The sequence below is a fragment of the Bos indicus x Bos taurus genome, chromosome 16 (assembly GCF_003369695.1).
Source record: "Bos indicus x Bos taurus breed Angus x Brahman F1 hybrid chromosome 16, Bos_hybrid_MaternalHap_v2.0, whole genome shotgun sequence".
NCBI classification, from domain to species: domain Eukaryota; kingdom Metazoa; phylum Chordata; class Mammalia; order Artiodactyla; family Bovidae; genus Bos; species Bos indicus x Bos taurus.
Genome location: NC_040091.1, coordinates 79343956 through 79370140, shown reverse-complemented (window position 1 = coordinate 79370140; position 26185 = coordinate 79343956). Strand labels below are relative to the sequence as shown.

Here is a 26185-nt window from a genome sequence, read left to right as displayed (position 1 = left end):
TAACAGTGCCCGAGAAAGTCTCATGTCTGCAGTGCTTGGTTGACATTGTTCTACCAAATAGTCTTGGCGTAAGTGGGACATCAGCTGCGCCCTGGGAGTCTTTTAATTAGACAGATTTTCTTTGAATTGCTTGGTATTTATGATAATAGGATTTGACCTGCATCTATAAACCAAGATCAGTAGTATTTTCCCCATGTAACCTGGCTTGTTATTCCTTCAGGACTTATATCTCAACAGAAAATACACAGATTTTACATAATATTTTTCACCCTAGCTATTAATGTGAATAAAGGGAACATTTTACCAGCTAAAATTGTAACCAGCTCTACAAACTAACAAGGGTACGTTTGGTGTTGGGTCCTGTGGCAGCAGGGAGTGCTCACCCACCCCATGAGGCATCTGCCTCCCAGACAGAGGGGAGCGACCACCCCACAAAGCACCTGTCTCCCTGCCTGCCCCACCCTTTGCTGTGCCCGGTGTCTCCAGCTCCCCCCACCCCACCAGCCCCTATGGCAGACAGTGAGCAGCCCCATAGGTGTCACTTTCTCCTGCTGCCCCCATCCTGACCCGGCACTTACGGTCTGGGATGCGGTCTTGACTCCATTTTAGAACCTGTTGTCCCAGGATGAGAAGCGTTGTCTGGGTGAATAATACAGACCAGGGGCGCGGGTGGCTGGCTGTTGCTTTCTTTCTAATCAGAACCACCGGTGTGCTGGGTTTGGTTTGGTCTTTTAAATCCACGGAGTAGAAGCTCGTCAGCAGTGACTCTTCAGCAGGAAGCGCCTCACGAGAACGGGAGGGCCTGTTGGCCTGGAAGCAGGTCCCACCGCCGTCGCAGCAGCGCCCCGAGTCGCGAGTCGACTGGGCTGGGTCAGCCACAGAGGAGAGGCTTGCAGACCAGAGGCTGGTACTGGGACTCTCGGCACTGTGGTGGATCTTCCCTGGGGACCGTTCCACGCGCAACGGGCCGATTCTAGACCCGGGAGTGAGACGGAAGGACTCCCTGCCCGGAGGCCTGCCGGCTCACAGGGTAGATGAGGAGAAACACAGGGGTCACTGCGGGGCAGAGGGAGCCTTGTGGTCAAGGTGAGGGCGCGGGTGAGGTGCTGGGCGCAGGAGGCCCGTTGGGCAGTAGGCGCATCTGCCTGGAAGGCGGGGGGCGGGGGTGGCCCAGCGTGACCCGCAGGCCGTGGTATGGGCAGCTCCGGAGAAGATGGCAGACACAGCCCTGCGGCGACGTGTCCAGTGAGAGGTGCTTTGGGAGGCTCAGGGGTGATGGGAAGTGGTTGGTCTAAAGCTCAGGAGAAAATCACGGGCAGAGAGTGCTTAGATGTGTGACCTAAACCATGGGGAGCAGCAGGGAGCACAGCCCGGGGAGGAGCCGCAGCGGCCAGGGCTCCACCCGGGCCGCCCCTGCAGGGAGCTAGGGCCCGCATCTGGCTGTTACGGTGACGAGCGTCCATCCCAGAGAACCCGGGAGCGGAGGGTCGTGGAGGGCAGTGGGGTTGAGAGGCTGGGGCTCCAGTCTGCCTTCCACGGCCCACGTCTCCTGTTTGAGACGGTTCCAGGGCCCAGCATGGCTCTCGCTGTCTCTCGGCCTCATCCCCCACGGGCGGGCCGACGGTTACAGTCAGGAGACGGGAGAGGCTCGAGCCGGCCTTTCGTTCCTCTGGTTCCTGGTCCTGAGTGTGTGTCCCGCAGGGGCCAGCGCAGTCCCAGCCCGGAGCCCCACCGCCTTCTTGGACCGCAGAGCAGGCATCTTCCCCGGGAGGCCTGGCCTTGACTGCTGCCCGCTTCCCAGTGACAGCAGCGTCTTCGTGTTAGTGCATCGACCTCGAGTGGTTGGTTATCAGAGAGAGAGTGTAACTGTTCAGTCAAATAATAACCCGAAGTGCCCATGGGTTAGAGAGGGCAAGTAGGGATTAGCCTGGATAATCAAAATCTACAAATAATCAAAACCCTGGCTTGAGGGCAGGGGTGTGCTTGAGCTTACTCCTCTGGCGGCCGGCAGCCCCGCAGCCCGAGGGGCCGAGTGAGTGGGCAGCAGGGGCGGATGCTGACGGAGCTCCTCCGGTGCCTGCGCCATGCTGGTTCGCTCCATTCGCACGCCGTGCAGACCCAGGACCCGTGCGCATGCGTGTTGCGTGCGGGGGGCGCCCCTGACTGGAACCACGAGAACCGGCTCGTGTCCTTGGTCCGTGTCACCTGGCCCGTGAAGGACGCCTGGAGAGGATGCTGTGTCCGTGGGTTCGGGACAGTTTACAAACGGTGTTTAAGTGCAGAGGGCTTGCCCCGGGTTCTTCAGGGAAACTTTGGAACGTTCGTGTATTTCCTTCTATCAGTACACTTTGTGAGCTCCCAAAAGATCTGTGGGGCTTTCCTGGTGGCTCAGACGGTAAAGAACCTGCCTGCAATGCAGGAGACCTGTGTTCCATCCCTGCGTCGGGAAGATCCCCTGGAGAAGAGCATGGCAACCCACTCCAGTGGTCTTGCCTGGAGAATCCTCACGGCCAGAGGCGCCTGGAGGGCTACGATCATGGGGTCACAGAGTCAGACACGACTGAGCGACTACGCACAGCACGAGAGATGTGGGAATTCTGGGGAACTGGGAGTGTCCACAAGGGGAAGGTGCCGGCTGGATGGAGTGGAGACTGGGCCAGCGTGACCAGAGGGGCGGCCGGGCTGCACCTCTGCCAGCGGGGACACAGAGCTCGTGCAGCGACAGCTGGTCACCTCGTTTCCACCAGCCTCCCATGCGATTCGTCACGATCTGGCAGTGAGAGTTTTCAGAAATGTCTCCAGGAACTGAACGTGAGTCCTGTGTTTCTGGACTCCCTTGGTTTACTTTGCATATGCAGTAAGTACTTGGTAAAGACAAATGCGGTAAAACGCGATGAAGTCAGGTGTGATTGAATACTTTTAAAAGCTGGATTTTGCCTTCAAGTGTTGCCTCCACATCACTGCCCAGAGGACACCCACCGCCCGCGTGTCATGCTCCCGGCGTCGTTCTGACTCAGGCTGTGAGCCGCCAGCCGGCCGCCGCTGCAGGGCCTTGCACTGTGGACGCTTCCTGCCCTGGGGTGCGGGGTGAGCTCGGCCGAGCCTCTGACCATGGGGCTTTCCATAACATCCTGAGCTGGTGTCCCGGCCTGGGCTGGGGCCTGCGACTGTGCTCACGTGTTTCTCCCTGGACTGTGTGGTGGGCACGCAGCCCTCGGCAAGGCGGGCCTGACCCAGCCACCAGCCCTGAGCACAGAGCGTCCCGGTCTGATGGCGGGGGAGCAGAGGAGTGTGAGGCAGCCGCATCCCTGTCGGAGGCGGGGGCTGCGGTACCAGCCCAGGGGCACAGCCGGGCTCGGCCAGGAGCCTGAACAGGGGCACAGCAGGGCAGGACCTGGCCCACACGGATGGCAGCTGTGCAAGAGAAGACGGTCCAGCGGAGACCTGGTGACACCCATCCCCAGCTTTGGGAAGCGCCTGACCCCACCGCTCTCTGCAGAGGGACAGTTTCCCTCCCCACCCCCACGTGTAGTCCCGGATGCTGGGACAGCCCGGACTCAGGAAGGCCCTGTTCAGAGCTAAAGCCCCCGGGCCGTCGGTTCAGGCTTCCCAGACCCCAAGGCCATATCTGCATGTGGGGAAGGGCTCTCAGAGGTTCGGTGTCTTGTGGACGTTCTCAGATGTGGCCAGGTGTGAGGTGGGCCCTCGTCTGGGCGCGAGGCAGTCGCTGGCTTGGCGCCCGCTGCATCCTCTGCAGGGAGCGCGGAAACAGGCTTTCCCACGGCTCTGGAGTCAGCCCGCTGGTCTCGGCCTGGGCACGTGACGCGGTTCGTCCCTCTCCCTTGGGCCTGGCCTCCAGAGCCACAATTTTATTTTAAACTTGGTCAGAGGAGTTTGGTTTTAATTATCCACCTTCCTGAACTCCCAGTAACTCCAAGCTAAAAGCTTTTGTGGGGATTTTTCTAAGCCAGCCGCTGGTGTTTCAAGAGCCTCTACATTTCACAAATGAAAACCAGCCTGGCCCCGTCCCGTTTCAGGACAGCCTTGTGAGTCCACGGCGCCCGCGGCCCTGCTCTCTTATTAGAAACAGGCCCCGGCCAGTGAGGTCGTTAGGGAGGGTTCGCGAGTTGGCGGGGGGGTAGCCAGCTTCTTGGTTTGGGAGCGCTTCTGAGCTGCGGTCTGTCTGGGTCCTCCTCCTTCTACTTTCCATTTTCTGCATGCCTGCTGCTTTCTGAGCAGCTTGCCGTCTCTGCTGCTGAGGCCCCAAGTTGGGCCATAAAGGCTGCGAGAGTGACTGAGTAGTTTCCCTCCGCCCAGACTCAGCACACAGTCCCATCTCGCGGCCGACAGCGCTGGTCTTCAGTGCCAGCAGAGCAGCGACGTCTCTAACCGGGAGTCCTTCCTGAGACGTGCTGACTCAAGCATGGGCCGCCAGACACCTGTGCTCACCTGTGGCTCTGGAGGGCGGGGGACTCGGGCTGTGTCCAGAGCACGGGCACAAGGACGCCCGGCCTGTCCTCCGAGGGCGCGGCCTAGCTGGGCCTGGGCCCTTGCTGCCCCTGGGGCGGCTCTGGCTCCTCCCCGGGGGCCCTGGGCCCTTCCCCAACTCTCGTGATGTCCTTGACAGGCTAGCCGCCCACTCTCCCAGCCCGCTCTGAGCGCTCCCTGCAGGGACAGGCCCACACTTCCGAATGAGGTGCAGTGACAGGGAGCTGGGCTGAGTGAGTGGCAGCTCCTTTGATCAAGAAACCCAGATTTCTCTCTCCCTAAACATAGCTGGTGTTTTTCCATTAGACGCCAGATTATCTAGGGCATTAAGAAGCCAGGCACAACAGTAGTTTCTGGAATACGATCTCAGCACCAGCACCGTGCCGTCCGAGTCCGGGCTGCATCCCGAGGCCTCTACCCGTCCAGGCCCGCCTGCCCTCGGGGCTCTCAGAAGCCTCCTTGGGCTCGTTGCTGCTGCAGGGAGAGCGCCGTCTCTAGAAACCCCAGGTGTCCCCCACTGAAGTGGTGCGTGTGTGGCCGAGCTGCCTCGCCTGCACCCAGATCATGTCTCCTGAGACTCACGCTGTCCTCTGAGGGGCCGGTCACTTTCTCGAAACGTGGCTGAGGCTCGTCCTTGCAGGCAGAGGTGAAAAGCCGAGGATCCCAGAGGGCTCCAGTGGTCACAGGTTGGGAGGGGTGAGAGGTGAAAAGCCGAGGATCCCAGAGGGCTCCAGCGGTCACAGGTTGGGAGGGGTGGAGGAGGGGTCCGGTTCCCTCTGACCCCAGCATCCCCACCTTCTGGTGGAAGTCTGCCCAAGGTGGATCTTGCACCATGAGAAGCGCGGCCCCTCAGGAGAAGCAGGGGTGTATCCCTCCGGCCCCACAGGCGGCCCCTCGGGGAGCCACAGGCTGTCCTGAGGGCGGCGTGGCAGGGCTGGCCCACCGTCTGTGTAGCTTCCTTGGTGGAGGCCACGCCGTGTCCCCGCATGCGATCTGTCCCACCCGAGGACCGCAGGGGCGTGACGGCGGGAACCCACCCCAGTGGGGAGATCACCACCCCTGCCCTGCGAGGAGCGAGTCCCGGACGTGATTCGTGTGCTCTGACGGAGGTGAACTGGCTGAAGCGGACCTGGTGACGCTGAATTTCCTGTCTCCACCAGAGACAGTCCGCGCCGCAGAACTTTAAGCTGGAGACGCGGCTGAAGTCTCACCCGACAGGTCACACTCTTACAGAGAGGGCGTCAGGAACCCCCAAGCAGTAAACCTGTGGGCCACCAGACGGGCCCATCTGCGGACACCCTGCCCAGGGGCTCGGGTTTCTGTAGGAGAGACAGGAAGGGATGGTTTACTGCTCAGAGACCCGGAATGACCGGGTGCGTGGGGTGGGTGGGAGAGCCTGACTGCCTGGCTGGGCGTGGTCCTGGGGCATCACCAGGAGGGCGGGGGGCCCTGGGGCGCGTGAGCAGCACCATCTCCCCGCTGCCTCTCCTAGCCCCGCTCCGTCTGCCCGCGCTGCTCAGGCAGGCCTGCTGGCCGCGCTCTCAGTGCCCCCGCTCGGCCTCCCCGCAGGCCCTGTGCAGCGGTCTCCATTCGCTGGGGCCCTTGCTGTCGCCCAGCCCGGGTTTGGCCTCACTTCTCTGGGGTCCGGGCTTGTCCTGATGGGCAGGCCCCGGCCATGAGCCCCCCACCCCGGCACAGCCCCTGGGGGCAGCCTGAGCACCGGCATTCAGGCCAGGCGACACCGCTGGGCTGGTGAAGAGGGGCGGGGCCGGGCCTTACAGAGGTGTCAGGAGGCGTCTGGCCCCAGGTCAGGCCTTGCAGCACCTCCTCCGTAGGTGGTGGGGCGGGTCTTCACTCAGAATGCTCATGTCCAGCTGCAGGTCACCCGGGGCCATGGTGCCATTCATGGAGGAAGGCTGGCTCTCGGCCTGTTGAGGGGGCATCTGCCAGCCGGAGGTCCGGGTGGAGGTCCAGTGGGGCGCTGTGGAAGGCAGAGCTGGTGGGCGTGAGCCCGGGTCAGGCGGGGGTTTCGGGGATGGCGCCTCGCAGCCGGGCCACCAGGTCGGGGCCCACGGCCCGCAGTGTGGGGTGCCTTCCCCGGGAAGGCCCAGCCCGGCGGGATCCTGCGCGTCCTGTTCCTCGTCCTCCCGCCTCTGTCTCCCCTTGACGATATTGTTATTAACTCCTCAGAAGAGAAAAATAAATACATCTACAGCGATGGAGGGTTTTTTTGGTTTTTGCCTGAGTTCTTTTATTAGAAAAGTGGAGATAAAGGGTAAAGGTCATCTGTGATCAAAGATAAACATGAGGCAGCCACTCTGTTAACGCTGCTGCTCGCAGTGGCCGTAAGCAGCCGGGCTCCCAGGTGAGGCCTGTGAGCCCTCCTCCCGAGGCCTCAGTGCTTTCTCGCCCTGCTCCTCCCACCGTCCGGGGGGCAAGGGGGCCTCTGCCTGCCCTCTTCTCCCTTCACCAGGGGTCTGGGGGGAGTGGGCACGGTCCTGGGCCTTCACGGAGTAGAGGAGGGCGTCCCTGAGAGCAGGGCTGGGTGTGAATGGAAGGAGATGGGTAGACGGGACACTGAGATGCAGAGAGGCGGCCTGTCAAGGCCTGCGTGGTCCTGGGACGCAGGGCTGTTTGTTGGGGGCTGGTGGTCCCGTCACAGGTCGCTGAACCCCAGCTTAACGCAGCGCGCTCCCCCTCCCCACCCAGCCGCAAGTCTTGAGCGTGCTGGGCGCGTGGGGCAGTGCCTCGCTGAGCAGCCTTTCCTCGGCCTGGGAAGCCGCACCCCGTCTGCAGCTGTGAAGCTGGGGTGTCTGGTTGGAAAGTACTCTTGGGAATGGAAACAGCCGACATCGGCCCGCGGCTGACACTGATTTCTTGTTTGTCTCCTTTCTGCAGCATGAGCGACTCTCCAGGTAAGGCCCTCCCTGCACCACACCCGTGAGTAAACGCTTGCCTGCACCGCCGCCTGCCTCAGCCTCTTTGTGTCCTCTCTTCTCTCCTTGTCCCCCGCACAACCCCTCCATCCACATCACGCTGCGTCCTGCCTCCACCTCGGTTCCCTGGGCTCGGGGGGCGTGAGCGTCCCGACAGACAGACGGCTGGACGGACAGTCTCAGCAGGAAGCAGCCAGGCCCCGAGGGAGGTGCTGATGGCGCTCGGGGCAGAGGGGTGGCCGGCCGGACCCGTGGTTCTGGGTCAGGGGCCCCAGCCCTCTCCCTGTACCCAGATGGGCCCAGGGGAAGTTTGTCCAGTGAGCTAAAGCCCTGAAAACTTGAAGAAGCCTGTCAGAGTTTGGGGAGGGGTCCTCTGTAACTTTTCACTGAGTACCTAAGGGCAGACTTGGTCTTTCTGAAGAACGAAGTGAAAGAGTGGAGACCGTCGGTCCCCAGGTTTGTGGTCCCTCTGATGAACCTGAGAGGGACGGGTGCGTGGTTACGGGAGGCGCGGGGCGGATCCATCCGTGACGGAGCCGCTGCTTCCTAGTTGATAGACCCTAACATTTACACGCTGGCACGTGTTCTCCCCTCGCGTGTCCTCTCGCCAGCACCAGCTGAGGGTAAATCTAATTTCCCTCTAACCCTAAAGAAAATTAATTTTGCAGATTGGTGGAAAGAAGCGCTTTACTCCATTAATTTCTTGTGAACTCTGTTACATTATAATGCCATTTATGAAAATAAATTTCCCTGCCAACTTCAAAATGTGCTGTAAAACTAGTGAGTAGAACGGTGAGGGGCTCAGAATCGGGGGAGCCGGCCCACAGTCCCCAAGTCACATGTGCCTTTCTGGTTCCTCTCGTCACACAAGATGCAGATTTCTGCTAGTAAAGAGACAGAAGTGGGGAAAACGTTTCTTGCAGCTTGCGTTAGTTCTAAGGCTTCCCTGGTGGCTCGGCTGGTAAAGAATCCACCTGAAACACAGGAGACCCTGGTTTGATTCCTGGGTTGGGAAGATGTGCCGGAGAAAGGAATGGCTACCCACGGTAGTATTCCGGCCTGGAGAATTCCGCAGACTGTATGGTCCATGGGGTCTCAGAGAGTTGACACAACTGAGCAACTTTGACGTCCGTTTTAAAAGCCCTACTGTATGTAGGATGCTCAGTGTATTTACTTCTTGACCAAACAGTTCCGCTGCTAAAATTTTATGCTAAGAAAGTAACTGAACAGATAGACCAAGCCTTATAGACAGGTCAGTGTGTGCTTTGGAGAAGGAAGTGTCGTCCCGCTCCAGTATTCTCGCTTGTAGAATCTCGTGGATAGAGGAGCCTGGCGAGTTACCGTCCCTGGGGTCGCAAAGTCAGACACGACCTAAGTGCCTTAGCATGGACGGTGTGGGCCTTTCAATAATGGATTAAGCGCTCACGTGGCCATACAGTGGAAATCTCCACAATCATCTCTTTTTTTTTTACTGAGGGAGACCTGTCCTTACATACGTGTGGGGAGAAGAGGAGGGGCAGACACGGAAAGTGTTCCCTGACTTTGTTTACAGAAGTGTCTGTTCCTACCTCCGCGTCTAACATCCTGCAGGAACACGGAGTAAGCTGTTGATAGAGACTGTCCTGGGGCGGGGCTTGGGGTGACTTTCACTCTCTGTTGAGGCACTCGAGACCCGCGCTTAAGTTGCTCAAGCAGTACCGCTTTTATAGTCAGGAAAGTCAGTGAACAGATTTCTGTTTACAGAAGGTGATTTTTTTAAGTGTAAGAAGAAAAAGAACGTTGCTGTAGGACGCAGCCCCCTCTGAGGACAGGGCGGCCCTCTGTGCCCCGCCTCTGCTGGCGCCTGGGTCCCACCCACCTCCGGGCAGTGGCCGCAGGACAGGGCCACAGGCAGATGGTCCGGAGCCGGGCCTTCACGCGTCCTGGTTCAGGGTGGAGCCCGGCAGGGCCAGTCTGTCTGTGGCCTTCCGTGGGCTGCATTTTAGCTTGGAAACAGCAAAGCCCCAGACAAAGAGGAACACTGTTAGGGATCCGCTCAGTCTGTGATCCACTCTCGGACCAGCCAGTTCTAGAACGAAGCCACCGTCCACTCCAAGCATGCAGCCCCTACACACTGTGAAGTCCTGTCCCGGGCACGGCCGCCCCCCTGTGGCGTCCAGAGGAGGGGGTGGACGTTGAGCTCGCCTGCCCTGTGCCCTCCTCGCCCGCCCATGCCCGCCTCGCCCACCCCGCAAGGAGCACCAAGCCCACGTGTTTTTGACTTGATTGGAATCCTTTTGTAAGAGCCTCTGAGATCCAAGAAACTTGCTTTTAAAAGCACTCTCTCGAGGGAAGGTATTTACCCTGAAGCTAGTGTGAAAAGCTCTGAGATTTCAGCCCGCACGAGCGTCTAAACCGCCGACTCGCAGCCCACTGCGTACTGGGTGCGGGCTGGCCCCTGCCCCGGCGGGCGTGCCCTGTGGCGCTCAGCACCTCTGGGGAAAATGTCCGCTGCCCTTTAGCATCTCCCCCTACACCTTGCTGTTCTCGGAACCAGCTTCCCCTTCCCTGTGTCTCCCACAGGCTGGAATCTGGAGGCAGTGACGCATCCACCGAGCGGGCCTCAGCCAGAGCCCGCCGGGAGGCCCGTGAGGCCCGCCTGGCCACCCTGAGCAGCCGCACGGAGGAGGACGGCGGCAGGGACTACAGGAAGGTGGGCTCCGCCCCCAGCCCGCCCCGCTCGGGACAGCCCTGCAGGGCGCCTGGGTCGCCCCTCTCCGCCGGCCACTGTTTCTTGTACAGTAAAAATGTCCCTGAATCGGGTGCTTAGAGGTGTGGGAAGCAGCAAGGACTGAGACTTGTGGAAGGGAGAGCAAAGCCGTTTGCTTTCCATGAGCCCTGTGAGCGCCAGCCACACGCTGCTCGGTCGCGGTCAGTAAGAATACTCTGGTTTGAGGGTTTATGTTATTTCACAGCTCATTTCCTTCACTTCTTGCAGAAGAGAACCCAGCTCAAGGGGCTGGCTCGAAACCCTTCCTGTGCATGGGGTGCCAGGAAGAACTTTTTTGTTACCAAAACGTTTGTTTTGTTACGCAGAACTTGGCTAAAATGGGTACACACACAAGGGCGGCTCCAGCGTCAAGCCTCTTTGGTACGGGAACCAGGTTTTTACGCCACAGACCCACAGTGTTGCATCCGCTCTGTCCCCTGCCCTGGGAGCAGCGCTGATGGCAACAGGGGAGCGCCGTCTTTGTGTTCGGTCCCTTGGACCTCACGGTTCCAGCAGCAGGAGACCTGTCCCCAGCCGCCCACTCGGTGGGGACCTGACTCCTCTCTCCCTCCCCAGCTCTACGAGAGTGCCCTGACCGAGAACCAGAAGCTGAAGACAAAACTTCAGGAGGCCCAGCTCGAGCTAGCAGATGTGAAGTCCAAGCTTGAGAAGATGGCCCAGGTGAGGCGGGGAGAGGAGAACCAGGCTTGGGTGCGGCAGCGAGGCGGTCAGGATGGCCCTCCCCAGAGATGAGAGGTGGGCTTCACCTGCCACGGGTCATTGCTGGGTCAGTGGGAAGCCGCCTGGAGGCCTGGCGGGGAGAGTTTTGAGTCTGCCCGGGAGGCCCAGGTGGAGGCCAGAGCCGGCTGTTGGCTGTGCCCCAGGATGGCCTGAAAGCAGAGACGGAAATGCTGGACCTGAGCAGCGAGCACGTTGCGGGGACAGTGTCCCCTAACCCTGGGCGAGCAGGGCTGCCAGCGCCCGGGGGGCCAGGGAGGGGGCCGGTCCCGGGGGGGCCTGCCCCAAGGGCTTTCTGGACAGCTCCTGCAGTGCAGAGCCTCCTGTCCTGGGAGCTGCCCTTCATCCTCACCCTGGAAGGGCCCTGCCTGCTCATGGCAGCCAAAGCTGACTTTGTCCTGAAGGGGCTGCGGGCTGGCCACGCAGGCCTGGGCTGCACGGGTCAGAGGCCGGGGGCGTCCGGTGAGGAGCCCCGCCCCCACTCCCTCTGCAGAAGCTCCGACGGCGCCTCTTTGACCTCCGAGTCTTGCCTTCATGGCACGGTGCCCCCACAGGCTGGGATGTGGACTGTGTGGCGGCTGTTGAAGACAAGCTCAGCCTCTGCGTCCCTGGGGAAGCGTGTGGACTTTTTAGCCAACTGCTGTACTGGGTGTGTCGGAATATGCTTTGTTTTGCCAAATTCGAGTTACTGAAATTCAGAAGAAATGCTGGCGCTGCAAGCCAGGCCTCTGCTCTTTACCAAAAACGGACTGTTCAGTGGACAGCGAGGGGGAGGCCCGTCGGCCCCACGCATCTGTGTGCAGACGGTTACCACATGGACACACGGCGTGTTTGCAGGGAAGGCCCACCCGAACTCGGAGGGCTTAGAGTTAAACCAAGGCAAAACAGAACGAGTCTTTTGCCCAAGAAGCTAGTTCAGCTCTCCCAGTGCAGGTGAAGTAGCTGTGAAATGGCTCCCGTGGCCCTGGCTCAGGGAGGAGGACCAGGGAGTAGCTGCCCTGCCCCTTCTCTTCTCCTGCTTCTCCGTGGAGGGAGCGGCCGACAGCTGTGCCCTTCAGAGACACTGGCGAGAGCTTCGGACAGGAGCCTGAAATCCCAGGTCTCTGCCGGTTCCGGCCAGTGCTTCACTGAGAAAAGAAGCCTTCTCAAGAACGCCAGCGTGCTTTCTGTATTTATTCAGTGTTTCTGTGCCTGGTACTCAGCATAAGCAGTCACTTTGTCGTCATCAACGGTCTATCGGTCATAAGATATTCTGCCTGGTTCTGAAGTGCTGAGAGCAGAAGGGGCCTGGGGGCGTCCCCATGCCCCATGGAGGAATCCAGCCTTGAAGCTGCTCTGCTTTTTAGCTGTGGTGGCTGAATCTTTTTAGCTCCTCTCCAAATTATGTATTAAAAGTAGAGGCTCCCCTGGTGGCTCAGAGGTAAAGAATCTGCCTACCAGTGCAGGAGACATGGGTTTGATCCCTGGTCCTCAAAGATCCCACATGCTGAGGAGCAGCTAAGCCCACGCTCCACAACCTGGAGCCCGAGCCACGTGCCTAGAGCCCACGCTCCCCGAGAGAAGCCACCGCAGTGCGGCGCCTGTGCCCCGCAGCTGGAGAGCAGCCTGCACAGCAGCGAAGACCCAGCACAGCCAGTGTAAAGAAAGGAAACGGCAGAGGGCAGCGCGCAGTGCAGCCCCTCCCTCGTCCAAATGGGATCGCACCCGAGTCAGGCCCAGTGCAGAAAGCAGGAGGCCCTGCGCACAGCAGGCAGGTCTGTGGACGGACTGAGACCTCAGGGACTCCAGCCCGCCCACCGTGAACACCACCGCCTTTGTCCCCAGAACAGAGGGAGCGGAGCAGAAGAGCCGCTCAGAGCGGCTGGCGCTCCAGCTTTTACGGGGGAAGGCACCTCCATTCCCTCTGGCCCGAGATTCCAGAGAAGGCAGGGGGCGCGGTGCAGGGCAGGACGGGCAGCCTTGAAGTGTGTTTGTATCTCCATGTATATTTGTGTGTGTGTGGGGGGGTGTTGTGGGGGTGTTGTGTGTATATGGTGGATGTGTGTATATGAGGTGTGTGTGTATTTGTGTGGGTGTGTATGTGATGAGTGTGTGTTGTGTGCGAGTGTATAGTGAATGTGTGCATGTGTGATGTGTGTGTTGTGGGTGTGTAGTGCATGTGTTTGTATTTAGTGTGTGTTGTGTATGTGGTGAGTGTGTGGGTGTGTGTAGTGTGTGTTGAATGTAGTGTGTGTGGGCTTGTGTGGCAGTGTGTGGTATGTGGTGAATGTGTGTGTGTATACAGATGGTGTGTTTCTCTGTGTTTTGTGTATACGTGTCGTGTATGTCTGATGTGTTTATGTGGTGAATGTGTATATGTGTAGTCTGTTTTGTGGGTGTGTGGTGAATGAGTGTGTATGTAGTGTGTGTTGGATGTGTGTTGTGTGTGGTGGTGTCTGTGTATGTACATGTGTGTGTTTGTGTGCGTGTATACGTGTGGCATGTGGTAGTAGCGTGTTGTGTGTGATAAATGGGCGTATCCTCTGTGTACATGTAGTGTGTGTTGTGTGTATACATGTAGTACTGTGTAGTGTGCACATACGTGTAGTGTGCATATAGTGTGTTGTGTGTAGGCGTGTTGTGTGTGGTGGGTGTATCTGTACATGTGGTGTGTACATGTGGGTGTGTGTGATGTGTGGGTGTGTGGTGTGTGCTGGGTGTTGTGTGTATACACATGTAGTGGGCGTGTAGTGTATTTGGATGTTTGTGTGTGTACACACACTGTGTATTGAGGGGTTGTTTGTGTATGTAATGTGTATGTAGTGTGTGCTGAACGTGTGTATACATGTATGTGTACATGTGGGTGTGTGTGATGTGTGGGTGTGTTGCTTGTGTGTGTACGTGTTGTGTGTGGTGTGTGTAAAAATGTAGTGTGTGTGTAGTGTGGGTGGTGGGTGTGTGTATATGTAGTCTCTGTGGGTGTGGTATGTGTATATACATGTATGTGTGTACATGTGTGTGTGTTAGGGAGTGTTGTGTGTGTGATGTGGGTGTCGTATGTGTGGGTGTGTTTTGTGTGTGCATGTAGTGTGTGTGTGTGTTGTGTGTGCGTGTAGGGTGTGTGTTGTTTGGTGTGTTTGTGTGTGTTGTGTGTATATACATGTATGTGTGTACACGTGTGTGTTGGGAAGTGTCGTATATGTAATGTGGGTGTCTTATGTGTGGGTGTGTGTTGTGTATGCATGTAGTGTGCGTGTTGTGTGTGTGTGTTGTGTGTGCATGTAGTGTGGGTGTGTTGTGGATGTGTGTTGTGTGTGTGTTGTGTGCATGGTGTGTGTGTGTTGTGTATGCATGTAGTGCGGTGTGGGTGTGTGTTGTGTGTGCGTGTAGTGTGCGTTGTGTGGGTGTGTTGTGTGTGCATGTAGTGTGTATGTGGTGTGTGTGTACATGTGTATGTGGTGTGGGTGCGTGTTGTGTGTGTGCGTGTTGTGTTTGGTGTGTTTGTGTGTGTAGTGTGCGTGTGGTGTGTGCGTGTAGTGTGTGTGTTATATTTGGTGTGTTGTGTGTGCATGTAGTGTGTGTGTTGTGTTTGGTGTGTTGTGTGTGCGTGTAGTGTGTGTGTTGTTTGGTGTGTTGTGGGTCTGTGTTGTGTTTGGTGTGTTGTGTGTGTGGTGACGATGCAGCCGTGTCCCTGCCGTGTCATATTTCCGGGGGCCCTGCCCCCGTGGGGATTCTGTGAAACCGGGAGTGGTGGTGAAGTGCGTCTCAGTCGTGTCAGGACCCGTGTGCAGGGCTTGCTGTGTGACCGCCTGGAGCCCCGCCACCTCGTGGGCGGCCGGTGGGGGCTGGACGAGACAAGCCTCTGGCCCTGAGACCCCCAGTAACAACTGTGTTCCTTCCTTCCTTCCTTTTGCACCAACAGAAGCAAGACAAGGTCCCTGACCGGTCGTCGGCGCTGGAGACGGAGAAGCGGGTGCGTGTGCACTGGGGGGCAGGGCTTCGGCGCGGCCGGCCCAGTGCGTGCCGTCCTCTCTGCCTCCGGGCGGCAGTTTGGTTGCTGGTCCCGGGGCAGCCTCTGAGCTCAGGGCAGGGGTCCAGGGGGCCGCTGGCATCGCTGGGGCAGGTGGAGCTGTGCAGACTCCGCTGCCTGAAGAGTGCTTGCCCCAGCGCACGCGCCCTCCCGCCCCGCTGAACAGAAGGGGAGCTTTCGGCAGCGCCCTGGAGTGAAGGCTAAGGACCGAACATGAGCGGACAGTCTGCTCATTCTGACCGAGGAGAGGGGGCTTCTCAGTCAGCTGCTGACTCCTCCCGAGCACACTCAGGATCTTTCTGGGGGTCGACATTCTTGGGTTGGGAAAAGTCAGATGTACTGATGACCTCCAATGTCGTCTTGACCTGGAGTATAAAATACGTTCCCATCTCTCCTGTTACTGTGTTTAATTTGGAAGGCAGATCCGTTTTACATTTAGGTCCTGGCTAAGCGGGGCTGGGGGGATGGCTTCTTGACTGCCTTGGAGTCCATCAGTACTCAGTGTCTTGCTCTGTTGAACAGGAGAGGCGGGCCCTGGAGCGGAAGATGTCGGAGATGGAAGAGGAGATGAAGGTATGGAGAGGCTTACCTGTGGGCGGCCGCGGGGGCTCGTGAGGGGTGTGCACAGTGTGGGTGAGGGGAGCCTGGGCTCAACCCTCAGCCCCTTGGAACGGACGTGGCCTTTGGGCCAAGGGGACGTCTAACTGGCTGGGGCAAACCTGAGCTGAACCTGGAGGGTTTCCTCTGAGGGCTTCACCCAAGGGGCTGGACAAGAGGACAAACCCTGAGGACGGGCCGCAGGTGGGGCCCTCCGCCTGGAACGTTCGGTGGGTCTAGGGACCTGCAGCGACCATCCCCACCATCAGCCCTCAGGCCCTGGGAGTTGCACTCATGGGCACAGGATGGGGGGGCGGGGCAGGGCACGGCAGCGTCGGATCTGGGCGTTGGGGCGACAGTGAGGGGGCTGCACACTCGTGTGAAACACACTCAGGCTTCCACCCTGGGAGCCAGAGGCACCGCGCTGTGAGCTGAGCCCTTTGTGGGAGACTGTTCCTTGTTCCCATGGTCTGAAAAGGTTGGTTATTTACTGAAAAAACTTGCCCAGGGCCTGACAATGTCAAAACTCACGTGCAGTCCGGTACCAGGAGTCGCGTCCGTCTGCACGGCTCCAGCAGGGGAGGCACATGCGCGGCAGGCTCGGCGTCCCAGGGTGGATGGACGGGCCACACTGCTGGGCAGTTTCGGGCAGGGCCCACCTATGTCTGCAGCAGGGCCGCCTCTCCTGAGGGCGTGGAGCCCGCGCTCCCCAGCTGCTGGTTTTGGACGCTCTGCCCGGCGCTCCAAGCGTGCCCCCCACACAGGCAGCACGTCCGTGCGCCGGTCCGCAGGGTGGCCTTGCTTCCTCGGGGCTCCTCTGTGTTTGCCACCCTTGAGCTACACTGTGGCTGCTATCAGGGTGCTCCTTAGGAAACAGGCCAGCGCGTAGGAGAGCGTGGACACAGCCCGAGCTGGGACCCTGTAAACAGGGCCTTCAGGAGCCTGGGCCTCATCCGCTCCAGGCCAGGCTGCCCTCGGGTCTGCTTGGCCTGCGTGGGGGGAGCTGCTGGCCGCTCCCGCCCGTGTGGGAGCCCTCAGGCCGCAGCTCAGGCAGGTGGCTCTGTCTCCTCCTCTCCCCCTGCGGTTCCCTCAGCTGGGTCACAGGCCTTCTCTTCTCTGCATCGAGGTCAGGCACACGGGGCGGTGCCCCACGAGGCCCGGATTCTGTGCCACGGGTGGGGCCTGTGTCTGCACCCCGGGCAGCAGGCATGCTGACCGGAACCTGGCTTTTCATGCGGCCAGCCTGTTCTCCCAGCCAGCCGCAGACCCTGGTCACACCTGCGCCCAGGGGACTGTTCGGTGTATACAGAAGCTCAGGCCCTGCAGGCGTGGTCGCAGGAAGCAGGAGGGGCTCAAGGACAGATGGGGCTGGGGCTGGTTTCCTGACTCTGGACCCTGAGGTGGGCTGGCCTACCTCCCCCCTTCCCCCTCCCCCCTGCCCCATCTCACACCCTCCCCTCCCCCACCTCCTCATTCCCCACCCCTCCATCTCCTCACCCCTCCCCCATTTCACCCCCACCTTCTCCACCTTCACCCGACCCCCATCTCATACTCTCCCCTCCCCCACTTCCTCACCCCTCCCCTCCCCCACTTCCTCACCCCTCCCCTCCCCCACTTCCTCACCCCTCCCCTCCCCCACTTCCTCACCCCCATCTCCTCCCTCCTCACCCTCCCCCATCTCACCCTTCCCAATCTTGTCCCCTTCCTCCCCTCCCCTCACCCCCTCATCCCCTTTGCTCCCCTCCCCTCCCCTCCCCCAGGTGCTGGCATGGGAGGCCCTGCAGCCCATCCTTGTGGATACTGCTCTTGGAGTTTTGTTTTCCTGCTCTGGAAGCGTCCCTGGCTGACCCTGGCCCCCTGCTCGGCTGCTCCCTGCCACGCCTGTTCTTAGCCCTGCCCCTGCCGACTGCCCTGCCCCGACAGCGACATTCTTCCCCTCGACCCGCCTGTGCTCCCAGGTTCTGAGAGTTGTTCTCCTAGTCGAACGCCACTCTAGGAGGCAAGGACCATTTCATGGCGGGACCGTGATCACTGAAAGCGCCAGTCCCGTCAGCCCCAGGGAAGGGGCAGCGCTCTGGACTGTCCCCGGGTCCTTGCGCCTGGCCCCGTGCGCTGCACCGTAACCCCACTCACCCGCTCGTTGAGAGGACCCCCTGGCCTGGCCCTTCTGGGGTCCTGGGAACCGCGGGCCACCCTCCTGCTTCCCAGGCGGCTAGTCTCCGGCTGTGGGTCCAGGGTCGGCCGTCTGTCTGTGTGTTTCCTTTTCACCGTTTCCCCTTCATGCTGCTGCTTGTTTTCTTCTTTCTCTCCTGGAAACTATAGCCTTCCTCACCTTCCATTTCTGTCCTTTCCCTCTGGTGCCTGGCGACCTGTCTGTAGTCATGTAACCCGCAGGTCATCGTATCCGTCCGTGGAGTCCATTCTCTCCCTCCCAGAGCCGATGGTCCCAGCTTCAGGCTCAGAGGTCTGGCAGGAAGGACTGGGCCGGGCAGGATCCTGTTTATCGCTGGCTGTAGTCCTTCACGGGACGGCTGTGCGCGCTCCCCTGCTCCATCCGCCGTGCTGTGGGGTGACCACTGGACAGGCCTGGCGCTGGCTGCTCGTCCACTTTCTGAGACGAGGCCTCGGCCTCAGGCACAGCCACGCTCCCAGCCCTGCCCCGGGGCAGGGAGCAGGTCTCCACCCTGGCTTCCGGGCAGCAGAGCAGGCCTTGCTGCCACAGGAGCGCCTCCCACAGGCCTTGCTCCATTGAAAATGAAACATAAGTGAGGTAGTAGAGATTCAGAGAGGAGACGAATGGGAGTCAGGAGCCAAGTTCAGGGGAGGACGTGAGGAGAGGGGAGCAGGGCAGCCCCGGACACCGGCCCCCAGCCCCCCGTGCCACAGCCAGCCCCCAGGCTCACCCCTGCCACAGCCAGCCCCCAGCGCCCCCTGCCACAGCCAGCCCCCAGCGCCCCCTGCCACAGCCAGCCCCCAGCGCCCCCTGCCACAGCCAGCCCCCAGCGCCCCCTGCCACAGCCAGCCCCCAGGCTCACCCCTGCCACAGCCAGCCCCCAGCGCCCCCTGCCTACCCCCGTCTTCTGCCTCGCCTTGCCTTCCTTGCATGCAGACTAAAAGCAGAAACAGAAAGTCATGTGACTTCTTTGTCCCACTTTTCTCTTTTCTGGCCTGTCCTGTCTGTCTGTCCGTCCGTGTCTCACTCTCTGCAGAACCTCCACCAGCTAAAACAGATTCAGACCTTGAAGCACATGAATGAGCAGCTGCAGGCCGAGAACCGGGCTCTGACCCGGGTTGTGGCCAGACTCTCGGAGGCCGTCGAGGGCTCGGACCCCCAGGGGCTCTAGTCCTCCCCCCCTCCTCTCCAGGCACGTTCCCTCTGTTGTCGGCCTCGGGCTCTGCACTCGCCCCCAGAGCCTACGCGTGTGGGGTCCATGAAGGTTGGTGGTCTGCAGGCGCAGGGCAGGGGCCTGGCCTGGGCCCTGTTGAGACTCTTCCCTCAAGGTGGCCACGCAGGTCCGCGCGGGTCCTGGCCTGTGTGTGAACACCACGTGTTTCTAGTGGGAGGAGGCGGGGCTCTCGGTCAGCTGTGCCCCCAGTGCAGCCTGTTCCCTGCAGCAGTCAGGTTGGGCCTGGGGTGCTGTGACCAAGGGCAGGGGCTGCGGGCTCCAGACCCCCGGGGCTGGATTCCACGTGCTGCTCAGCCTCCGAGTCTGAAATCTGGGGTGTCTAGAGCTCCCCGCTTGTTCAGTGTGCAGCCAGGCGAGAACCAGGCCCCGGGCCCTGCCCAGAGCGAGCGCTGGGCAGGGGCTCTGAGCCTGCTCCTCTCCCGCCAGCTGCCGCGCTGGGTCTTGCCTTCTCCTGTGTTGCAGGCCGTGCCCTCCTGCCTATCACAGGTCTGGGTCTGGGGCAGGGACCCTCCTACGGCCAGGCCCTCCCTGACGGGGCCACAGGCAGGTGGCCGTGAGCGGTCACCAGAGGACCAGGAAACTCGTGCGCTGGACTCAGAGCCACTCCCTCACGCAGTCTGAGGCCCGACTCACAGTCGGCACGTTTCCCACCAAGGTGGCCTGAGCTGTCCTCACTGCTCTGTGGTTTCACTCTCTGAAACGAGTTTTTAATTTCCAGCAACAATCTAATCAGTCCCGACCGAGGCTTGCTGTGCCTCTGGGTCAATAGCTGGCAGCTTGCACCCGCTGGGTCTGAACCCCCTACCCCCGTTCCCGTCAGGCACACTGGGGTCCCCCTGCCGGCCGAGCAGCCCCTGGCCTCCTGGGAAGGTGCATGAGGGCCACGCTCCACTCAGGGAGATCAGCCCTTGACTTGGGGTGAACTAGGGGCCCCAAAAGATGGCCCAGTTTTCTCATTCCCCCTCTGGTGCGGAAGATCCTGGGCCTGGTTGGGGCTGGGGACCGCGGAGCTGGTGGAGGTCTGTGCAGGCCCGTGCCAAGCTCTCTGCTTATAAGTTCTCATTCTGTGAGAAACCAGTCACTGTTCTTGTGGGAAGAACCGAGTCAGAAGAAGTGACCCACCCCAGGTCACTGGGAGAGTGTGGGGCAGGCGACCTCTGCCGTCTGGGCGCCAGCCTCTCCCGGTCCTTTCCGACAGCCCCAGACTGTTAGCAGGAGCTCGGGCGGCTGAGAAAGTGCCTCGACCTAGTTTTCCCAAAGAATCGAGTCTTAACCTGGAAGTGAATCTCCCGAGAGTCGAGGCCGTTTTTGGACGTGTTTTCAAAGGCAGCGGTTCAGACCCAATCTGAGAGCTGCCAGTGGTGACACGGCCATACCCACGTGGAACTGCTTCCCGTCCAGAGCCCGCTGTGGGAACTCGGCCCGGGCGTCTGCTGGCGGCCTGGGAAGGCACGTCAGAGGGCCTCTCCCAGCCTCTCGGCCCAGGCATCTGAGCAGTTGAGGCTGAGGGTGGGCAGGGAGGCCGTCTGGGCTCTGATGGGGCTTTGGGGGCATCACAGGGCTCAGAGGACTGCCCTGCTCTGGTGTTTCTGGATCAGTGCCCTCCTACATGCCATGCCACGGCTGTGGGCCCATCAGAGTCCCTGCTTTGTGGGGCACCAGGGCAGGGATGGGCCTTTCTAGATACAAAGTGGTAAACCCAGAGAAGAGAGCCAGGTGCCTGACATGGCCCGGCTTCTGGACCCGCACCTGCAGCGTCAGCCTTCCTGGGAGGGGCTGTGCATGGACAGCGATGCTGGGCTCCTGTCCACACCTGTGGCCGTGAGGTTGGCTGTGTCCCAGCCCCTGAGGCCGTCCTGACGCTCCGGACACCCTCTGTCCTCTGGGTGCCAGTGCTTCTATCTGCGGTCCACACACGTTTGTCTGCAACTTAACCTGCTTCATCCGTAAGGGGCTGAGGGGACAGTTCCATCCTTTTCAGGAATCTGACTGGCCCCTGAGTGTTACTAGCAGAGCCAGACCTGGAATTAGCCCCAGGAACATGGCCCCATGGGGACTTAGGCCTGAACGACTGAGCAGAGGACATTGGCCCTGAAGGGATGGGAGTAGAGATTTGGTCGCCCTCGAGGTAGACGAGTTCTCTCTCTCGGACCAGTGCCTGCAGCTGGCTCACACACCAGCCGCGTTCCTGCAGGGCCGTCAGGGCGCTCGGACCCCACGCCTCCCTTGGGAGCGCCCTGCCTGGGCTGGGGGCCACTGCTCCCTTCGTCCCACAGGTCAAGCAGCAGGGTGTGAGGGTCCTGGGCTGACGGAACAGTGCACCCGCCTCCCACGGCAGTCCCGGCCCGGTGCTGGGGCTGACGAGGCCACGTGCGCCGCGACCCCAGGGGCCTCAGTGGTCCCATCCCCGGGCTGCAGCAGCGGGACCCGCACGTCGTCCCGTGGATGTGAGCGGAGGCCTGGGCTGCGCCCCCGTCCCCCGCCGCCCCCATCGCCCTCCGAACATCCCTGGGTTCCCAGCACACGCGCTGCTCCAGTCTCTCCAACCAAAGTGCTCCCGGGGAGGACACAGGAAGCAGTCACTCGCCCAGGAAGGGGAGAGGGTGTGCCCGCCGCAGGGTTGGGAGCTGGCGCTGGTCACCCTCACACAGAGGCCTGGTGCGGGCCACGCCAGGCCTCACGCTTCTTCCTCCGCCCTGCAGGTCCTGACAGAGCTCAAGTCCGACAACCAGAGGCTGAAAGACGAAAACGGTGCCCTCATCAGAGTCATCAGCAAGCTGTCCAAGTAGGCCCAGCCTGGGCTGCCGGGGACGGCCCGTGTCCGCGCCCGCCGGCCGAGCCAGGACCTGCCTCTGGCTGCCAGCCACCGTCAGCCACCATGCCCTCAGCGGCCCCCCAACCCCACCCCCCACCCCACCCCCACCCCCCGGCTCAGACAGTTCCCATCAAGGCACCACGGCGACCCTCGGCCGGCTGGGCATCCGGAGGCGGCTTGGGGTTGCCAGGCCCGCCTCAGACCCGGCCTCCCGCTGCCCGGCCGCTCGCCCCTGCCGCCCAGGAGCTGACTCTCCTCTGAGCCCACGCGGCGACGCTGGTGGCAGCAGCTTTTCTACTGACCACCTGCTGACGCCTGGCTGTTGAGGCGCCCGCCCCGAGCTCGGGCGGCCTGGCTCATCCCCGCCTCTGTGCTGTTACGGCCCTCCCTTGGTGACCCCGCTGTGCGTGCCTGGGGCGTAGATGCCGGACAGGCCCCGAGCCCCGCAGTCCGTCCAGGCGCTCAGGCCGCGAAGCCGGGCCGGGCTCTCAGTGCGCCTGCCCCCGTCACAGCAGTTTCTTCACCAGAAAACCTGGGCTCTGAGCGCCCCACCTGCCTCGGCTCCCTTGACCCGATTTCCTGTCCTGAGAGAAGCAACACCTTCTTGAGGGCTTCTGAGGCGCGTGGGGCGGGCTGCTGGAGGTGGGTGTGAGTGGGGCCCACTCGCTCCTGACGAGGAGACGAGCCTCAAGGACGCTGACGTGGTGACTCTGGGCGTGTGTGGGGAGAGGCGCTCAGTTGCTTAGGAGCAGCAGGAGTCCAGGCTCCGGTAGGGGCAGGGCCCCCCTCCACAGCCGTGTCCAGGGACCCCACCCCGGGTCAGGGAGCTTCGGGGCTTGTGCCTTTATCACTCGCAAGTTGGGAGACGATGATGACCAGAAAGGTTCTGGGTGGGAGCGGAGGTCTTCCTGAGGCCCTCCCGTGACGTGCCAGCCCTGCCATGCGTGGTTGGGGACCCCGAGGCGCCGGCGGCTCCCTGTCCCAAAGCTCAGTCCCCACATGGCCTGCTCTCTCTTCTCGTCCTGGCGTGGCCTCCTCCCCGGACAGAAGCCTGGACGGACCACGCCCTTGGTCCAGTGCAGAGTTTGGTCATGAGTCCTTGGTGATGGCTTGGTGTTAACACTGAGGCGTGTGCTTTCTGTTGGAGTTTCGTCCCTTGGCTGGTATGAGCGCGCAGGTCAGCTTTGGGGTTGCTGTTGACGTCTGGTGTGTAGTTGTCAGCAAATGCTACCTCTGTCTGAGAAAATGACAGAGTGCTCCAGCTCCTCCGTGGTCCTCAGAAGCGCCCCGTGCTCCTTAACCCAGAGCTATGCTTGATCACAGTCCCGGTTCCAGACAGGAAGTCTGTCTCCTGGAGCAAAACTGCTTTCTCAGGGCGTGCAGACCCTTCCCCATGCACACGACGGGGGGGTCTGACAGTGGGGACAGGCGGGTCAGGGGCGACACCACGTCAGGGGAAGCTCCAGTCTTCAATGCACCACCCCTTTGCTCTGGGGGACCTGCAGGGGGTCTTGACCCTGATCCCCGGCACCGGGCTGGCAGGGCCCTGCCTCTTTTTCAGAAGGAGGCTGAGTGGGAGGGGTCACCCCACCCTTCTCGCGGCAGGCGGAGCCGGCAGAGGAGCTCCGGCTGTGCCTTCTGGGCCGCGGGCACCTCCCGCAGCCCTCGTGTGTTAGGCCCCAGCTCGGGAGGGCAGGCCCTGTGGCCAGAGCCCGTGGTGTACGCCACCGCAGTCTCAGGCACGGTCTCACGCAGCTCATTCTGTAGGGGACCCTGAATCCGGTCTCTTTCCGGGCCGTGTGGGTCGTAAGGTGGTGGCCAGGGCCTCCTTGCTGCCCCGGGGGCTCTGCCCTGTCACCATGGTGCCTGAATGGGAGGTTGGCGACTGGGAGGGTCCTAGTCGGCGGCGGTTTGCGGTTTTCCAGGGAGGCCGCTCTTGCGGGCCTGACGACCAGGCCTCCAGCTGCAGCCGCTTCGCCACCCTGTTCCCGAGGCCGCTGCTCCTGGACCCGAGGACCAGGTCTCCGTCTCCCCTCCTGCAGGGCGTTGGCTTCCCTCGGCCCCCGCCGCCTGCCTCGAGGAGGGGTCAGGGCTGTTGGAGTAGCCCCCGCCTCCGCCTGACTGTGTGATCTGCCCAGACGGACAGACAGACGTCAGGGTTTCAGCCAGGCTGCTGGCGCAGGAGCCCGACGGGGTGGGCGCTGCTGTGGGTGCAAGGCAGTGGAGACAGCACGGAGGGGCTTCCCGGGGCCCCAGCCCGTGTGCCTCCAGGGCGAAGCCTCGCGACTTCACAGCTGAGCCAGCAGGGAGGGCCCAGCTCCAGCCAGCGGGGGAGCCCCTGGCACCCCGCCTCTGGACGGAGCGGGCATAGGCAGTCCTCCCAGTCAGGGCCAGTACCGAGCGCTGTCCCCGTGCTGAGCTTCAGGGCAGGTGTCAGCACCTGGGGGTGAGTCCTCGGGCACCGTGAGGAGGCAGGGGGCAGCAGGAGGAAGCGGCTGGAAGGACAGGGCCGGGCGTTGGGCCCCGGGGCAGCCATGCTGCCGTCTGAAGGGGCTGGACTGGTCTGGGGTCGGGTCTCTAGACCTGAGAGTGTGGTTTTTTAGATTCCTAAGGAGACCAGATAGTTCTCACACTCAGATTTTGCTCATTCTAACTTCATAAATTCTTGTTTTCTTCTCCATTCAAACTGTTTAAGTGTATGGTTAAGCGGGAGAGTGAATTCAGCGTGGAGGGCAGTCCCCCCTGGTGGCTGGGTGAGCCTCTGGGCGAGCGGCCCTCTCGGGAGGTGGTGCGGCCCCTGGTGGCCTTGAGCTGTGTTTCTCCCCAGCAGCCGCCCTTAAGCAGGCAGAGGACCATCCTGAATGGGAACCAGTCTCAGTCCTGGGGGCTGTTGGGGCTGTCCCGGGCCGAGGTGGGTCCCCCTGCCTGGAGCAGGGCTGCAGGACGGAGCTTGCGGCCCCTCGAGGACTGCGTCTGTCGCCTGTGCTGACTCCCTGGGGCCCGGGAGCGGTCACTGTCGCGGCTCCTGGGGAGTGAGCGGGCTCTGTGGCGAGGAAAGGCCAGACAGAGTGGCGCTGCCTCCCGGGAGGCCGGGCTGGGTGCAGGCTGGGGAGAAGACTGCAGGCAGAAGCTGCTGAGAGTCTGGTCCCCCTGAGGGGTGCTGCGCTCAGGGGTCACTCTTGCTTCCTGCCTGCGTGTAGTGTGTTTGCTGCTCGGAGATGTCACAGCCTCACCCCAGCTTCATCCGGGGGCTCTGTTAACTTGCATCTTTGCCCCCTGCCCCCCACTGCCCGGCCACTCTGGTTCCTCTGCTCACTGTCCTGACGGGGACTCCAGAGTGATCTCTGCCTTGGGTGGCCCCTTACGGTGGCTTTGGGATGCGCCTGTGTCCTTCCAGAACAGACACGCTTTCCACCCTCCTGCGCCCGCATTTCCCTAACGCTCAGTCTTTGCTTTTCTCACTTGGAGCCCGTGGTGCTTAGAGGAGGAGGGGTTTTCCACGAGTCGCCCCAACTTGCAAAGCTGCACACGCCCTCGGGGGGAGGCCTGGCCTGGCAGGGCCCCGGGGGCAGCCCTGCTTTCAACTGGAGGCGCCTAGGTGGTCTCGGATGCAGGCGGAGCCCTGGGCTCTGCCCTGCCCCTTGCCTCCACCCCACCTGCCTCCTGGGCTGGAGGACTGGCCTCCAGCCAGGCCCTCTGGAAGCGGGCTGCAGGGGCAGGGCCTCTGAGCCCCCGAAAGGCCGACTGTCCGGTCAGGAGGGGATACTGTCCCCCAACCTGCCGCGAGGGGCCCTGCCTCAGGCTGTGACTCTGGTCCCCATCCCCCCCGTCTCCTGCCACTGCCTTGGCCGGCTGGGTGGAGCGCACGCGTGAGAAGCTCCCCGGGGTCCCCACACCCCCGCCCGTCACCTCAGCCCCCCGTCCCCGACTCCCCTCTGGGACAGCACCTCTGTACACACACCTGGGGGGTGGGGTTCAGGGAGGAGCCCAGATGCACTTCGTGAGCTGAATGTATTTTTATGCAACTTTTGAGTGGCCTTTCAACCCTGAGGTGAATGGTTTTGTTTTACTGGTTGTTGTTATATAGTATTATTAAGTATTCTGTGTTTGGAAGTTTGGGAATAATAATATTCACGTCTGTATGATGCCTGTAAACACAACAGTATTTATAAATGAGTAAATTAAATTGTGTTTTAACTTTGTGATGGTCTCCGAGCTTTAGGAAACGGGGCTCATAGAACCTCATGTCTGGGCCAGCCTGTGGTATTTCTCCCACCAGGGCTGACTCGGCTTGGTATCCAATCTCAGACGCGGTTGGCACATTTGGGATGGCATGGCCGTGGGCCAGCCCGTGGCATCCCCACATCACCGTCCCGGCCGTCGGGGCCTGCATCCCAGGGCTGTGGGCCTGTCCGGCGGTGACCCTGGTGCTCGTGGCCAGGTCCT

The 26185-nt window shown here is 61.3% G+C and overlaps 1 protein-coding gene across 9 annotated transcripts in view; it reads left to right on the top strand.

Moving 5' to 3' along the window:
• PPP1R12B (protein phosphatase 1 regulatory subunit 12B) overlaps nt 1-25941 on the top strand; it is a 168585-nt gene extending 142644 nt beyond the window's left edge. For 6 of the 9 annotated variants that reach the window (XM_027565845.1, XM_027565847.1, XM_027565848.1 and 3 more), the window contains 7 exons: nt 7387-7403; nt 9987-10116; nt 10750-10854; nt 14813-14863; nt 15443-15493; nt 18727-18882; nt 21627-21710. In XM_027565845.1, the coding sequence (XP_027421646.1) occupies nt 7387-7403; nt 9987-10116; nt 10750-10854; nt 14813-14863; nt 15443-15493; nt 18727-18861 (489 nt within the window). In that variant the 3' untranslated portion in view covers nt 18862-18882; nt 21627-21710. Of the gene's footprint in view, nt 1-7386; nt 7404-9986; nt 10117-10749; nt 10855-14812; nt 14864-15442; nt 15494-18726; nt 18883-21626 lie in introns of those variants that run through there. The other 3 variants (XM_027565846.1, XM_027565854.1, XR_003515052.1) reach the window with 2 other exon arrangements.
• The last annotated feature ends 244 nt before the right edge of the window (nt 25942-26185 follow it).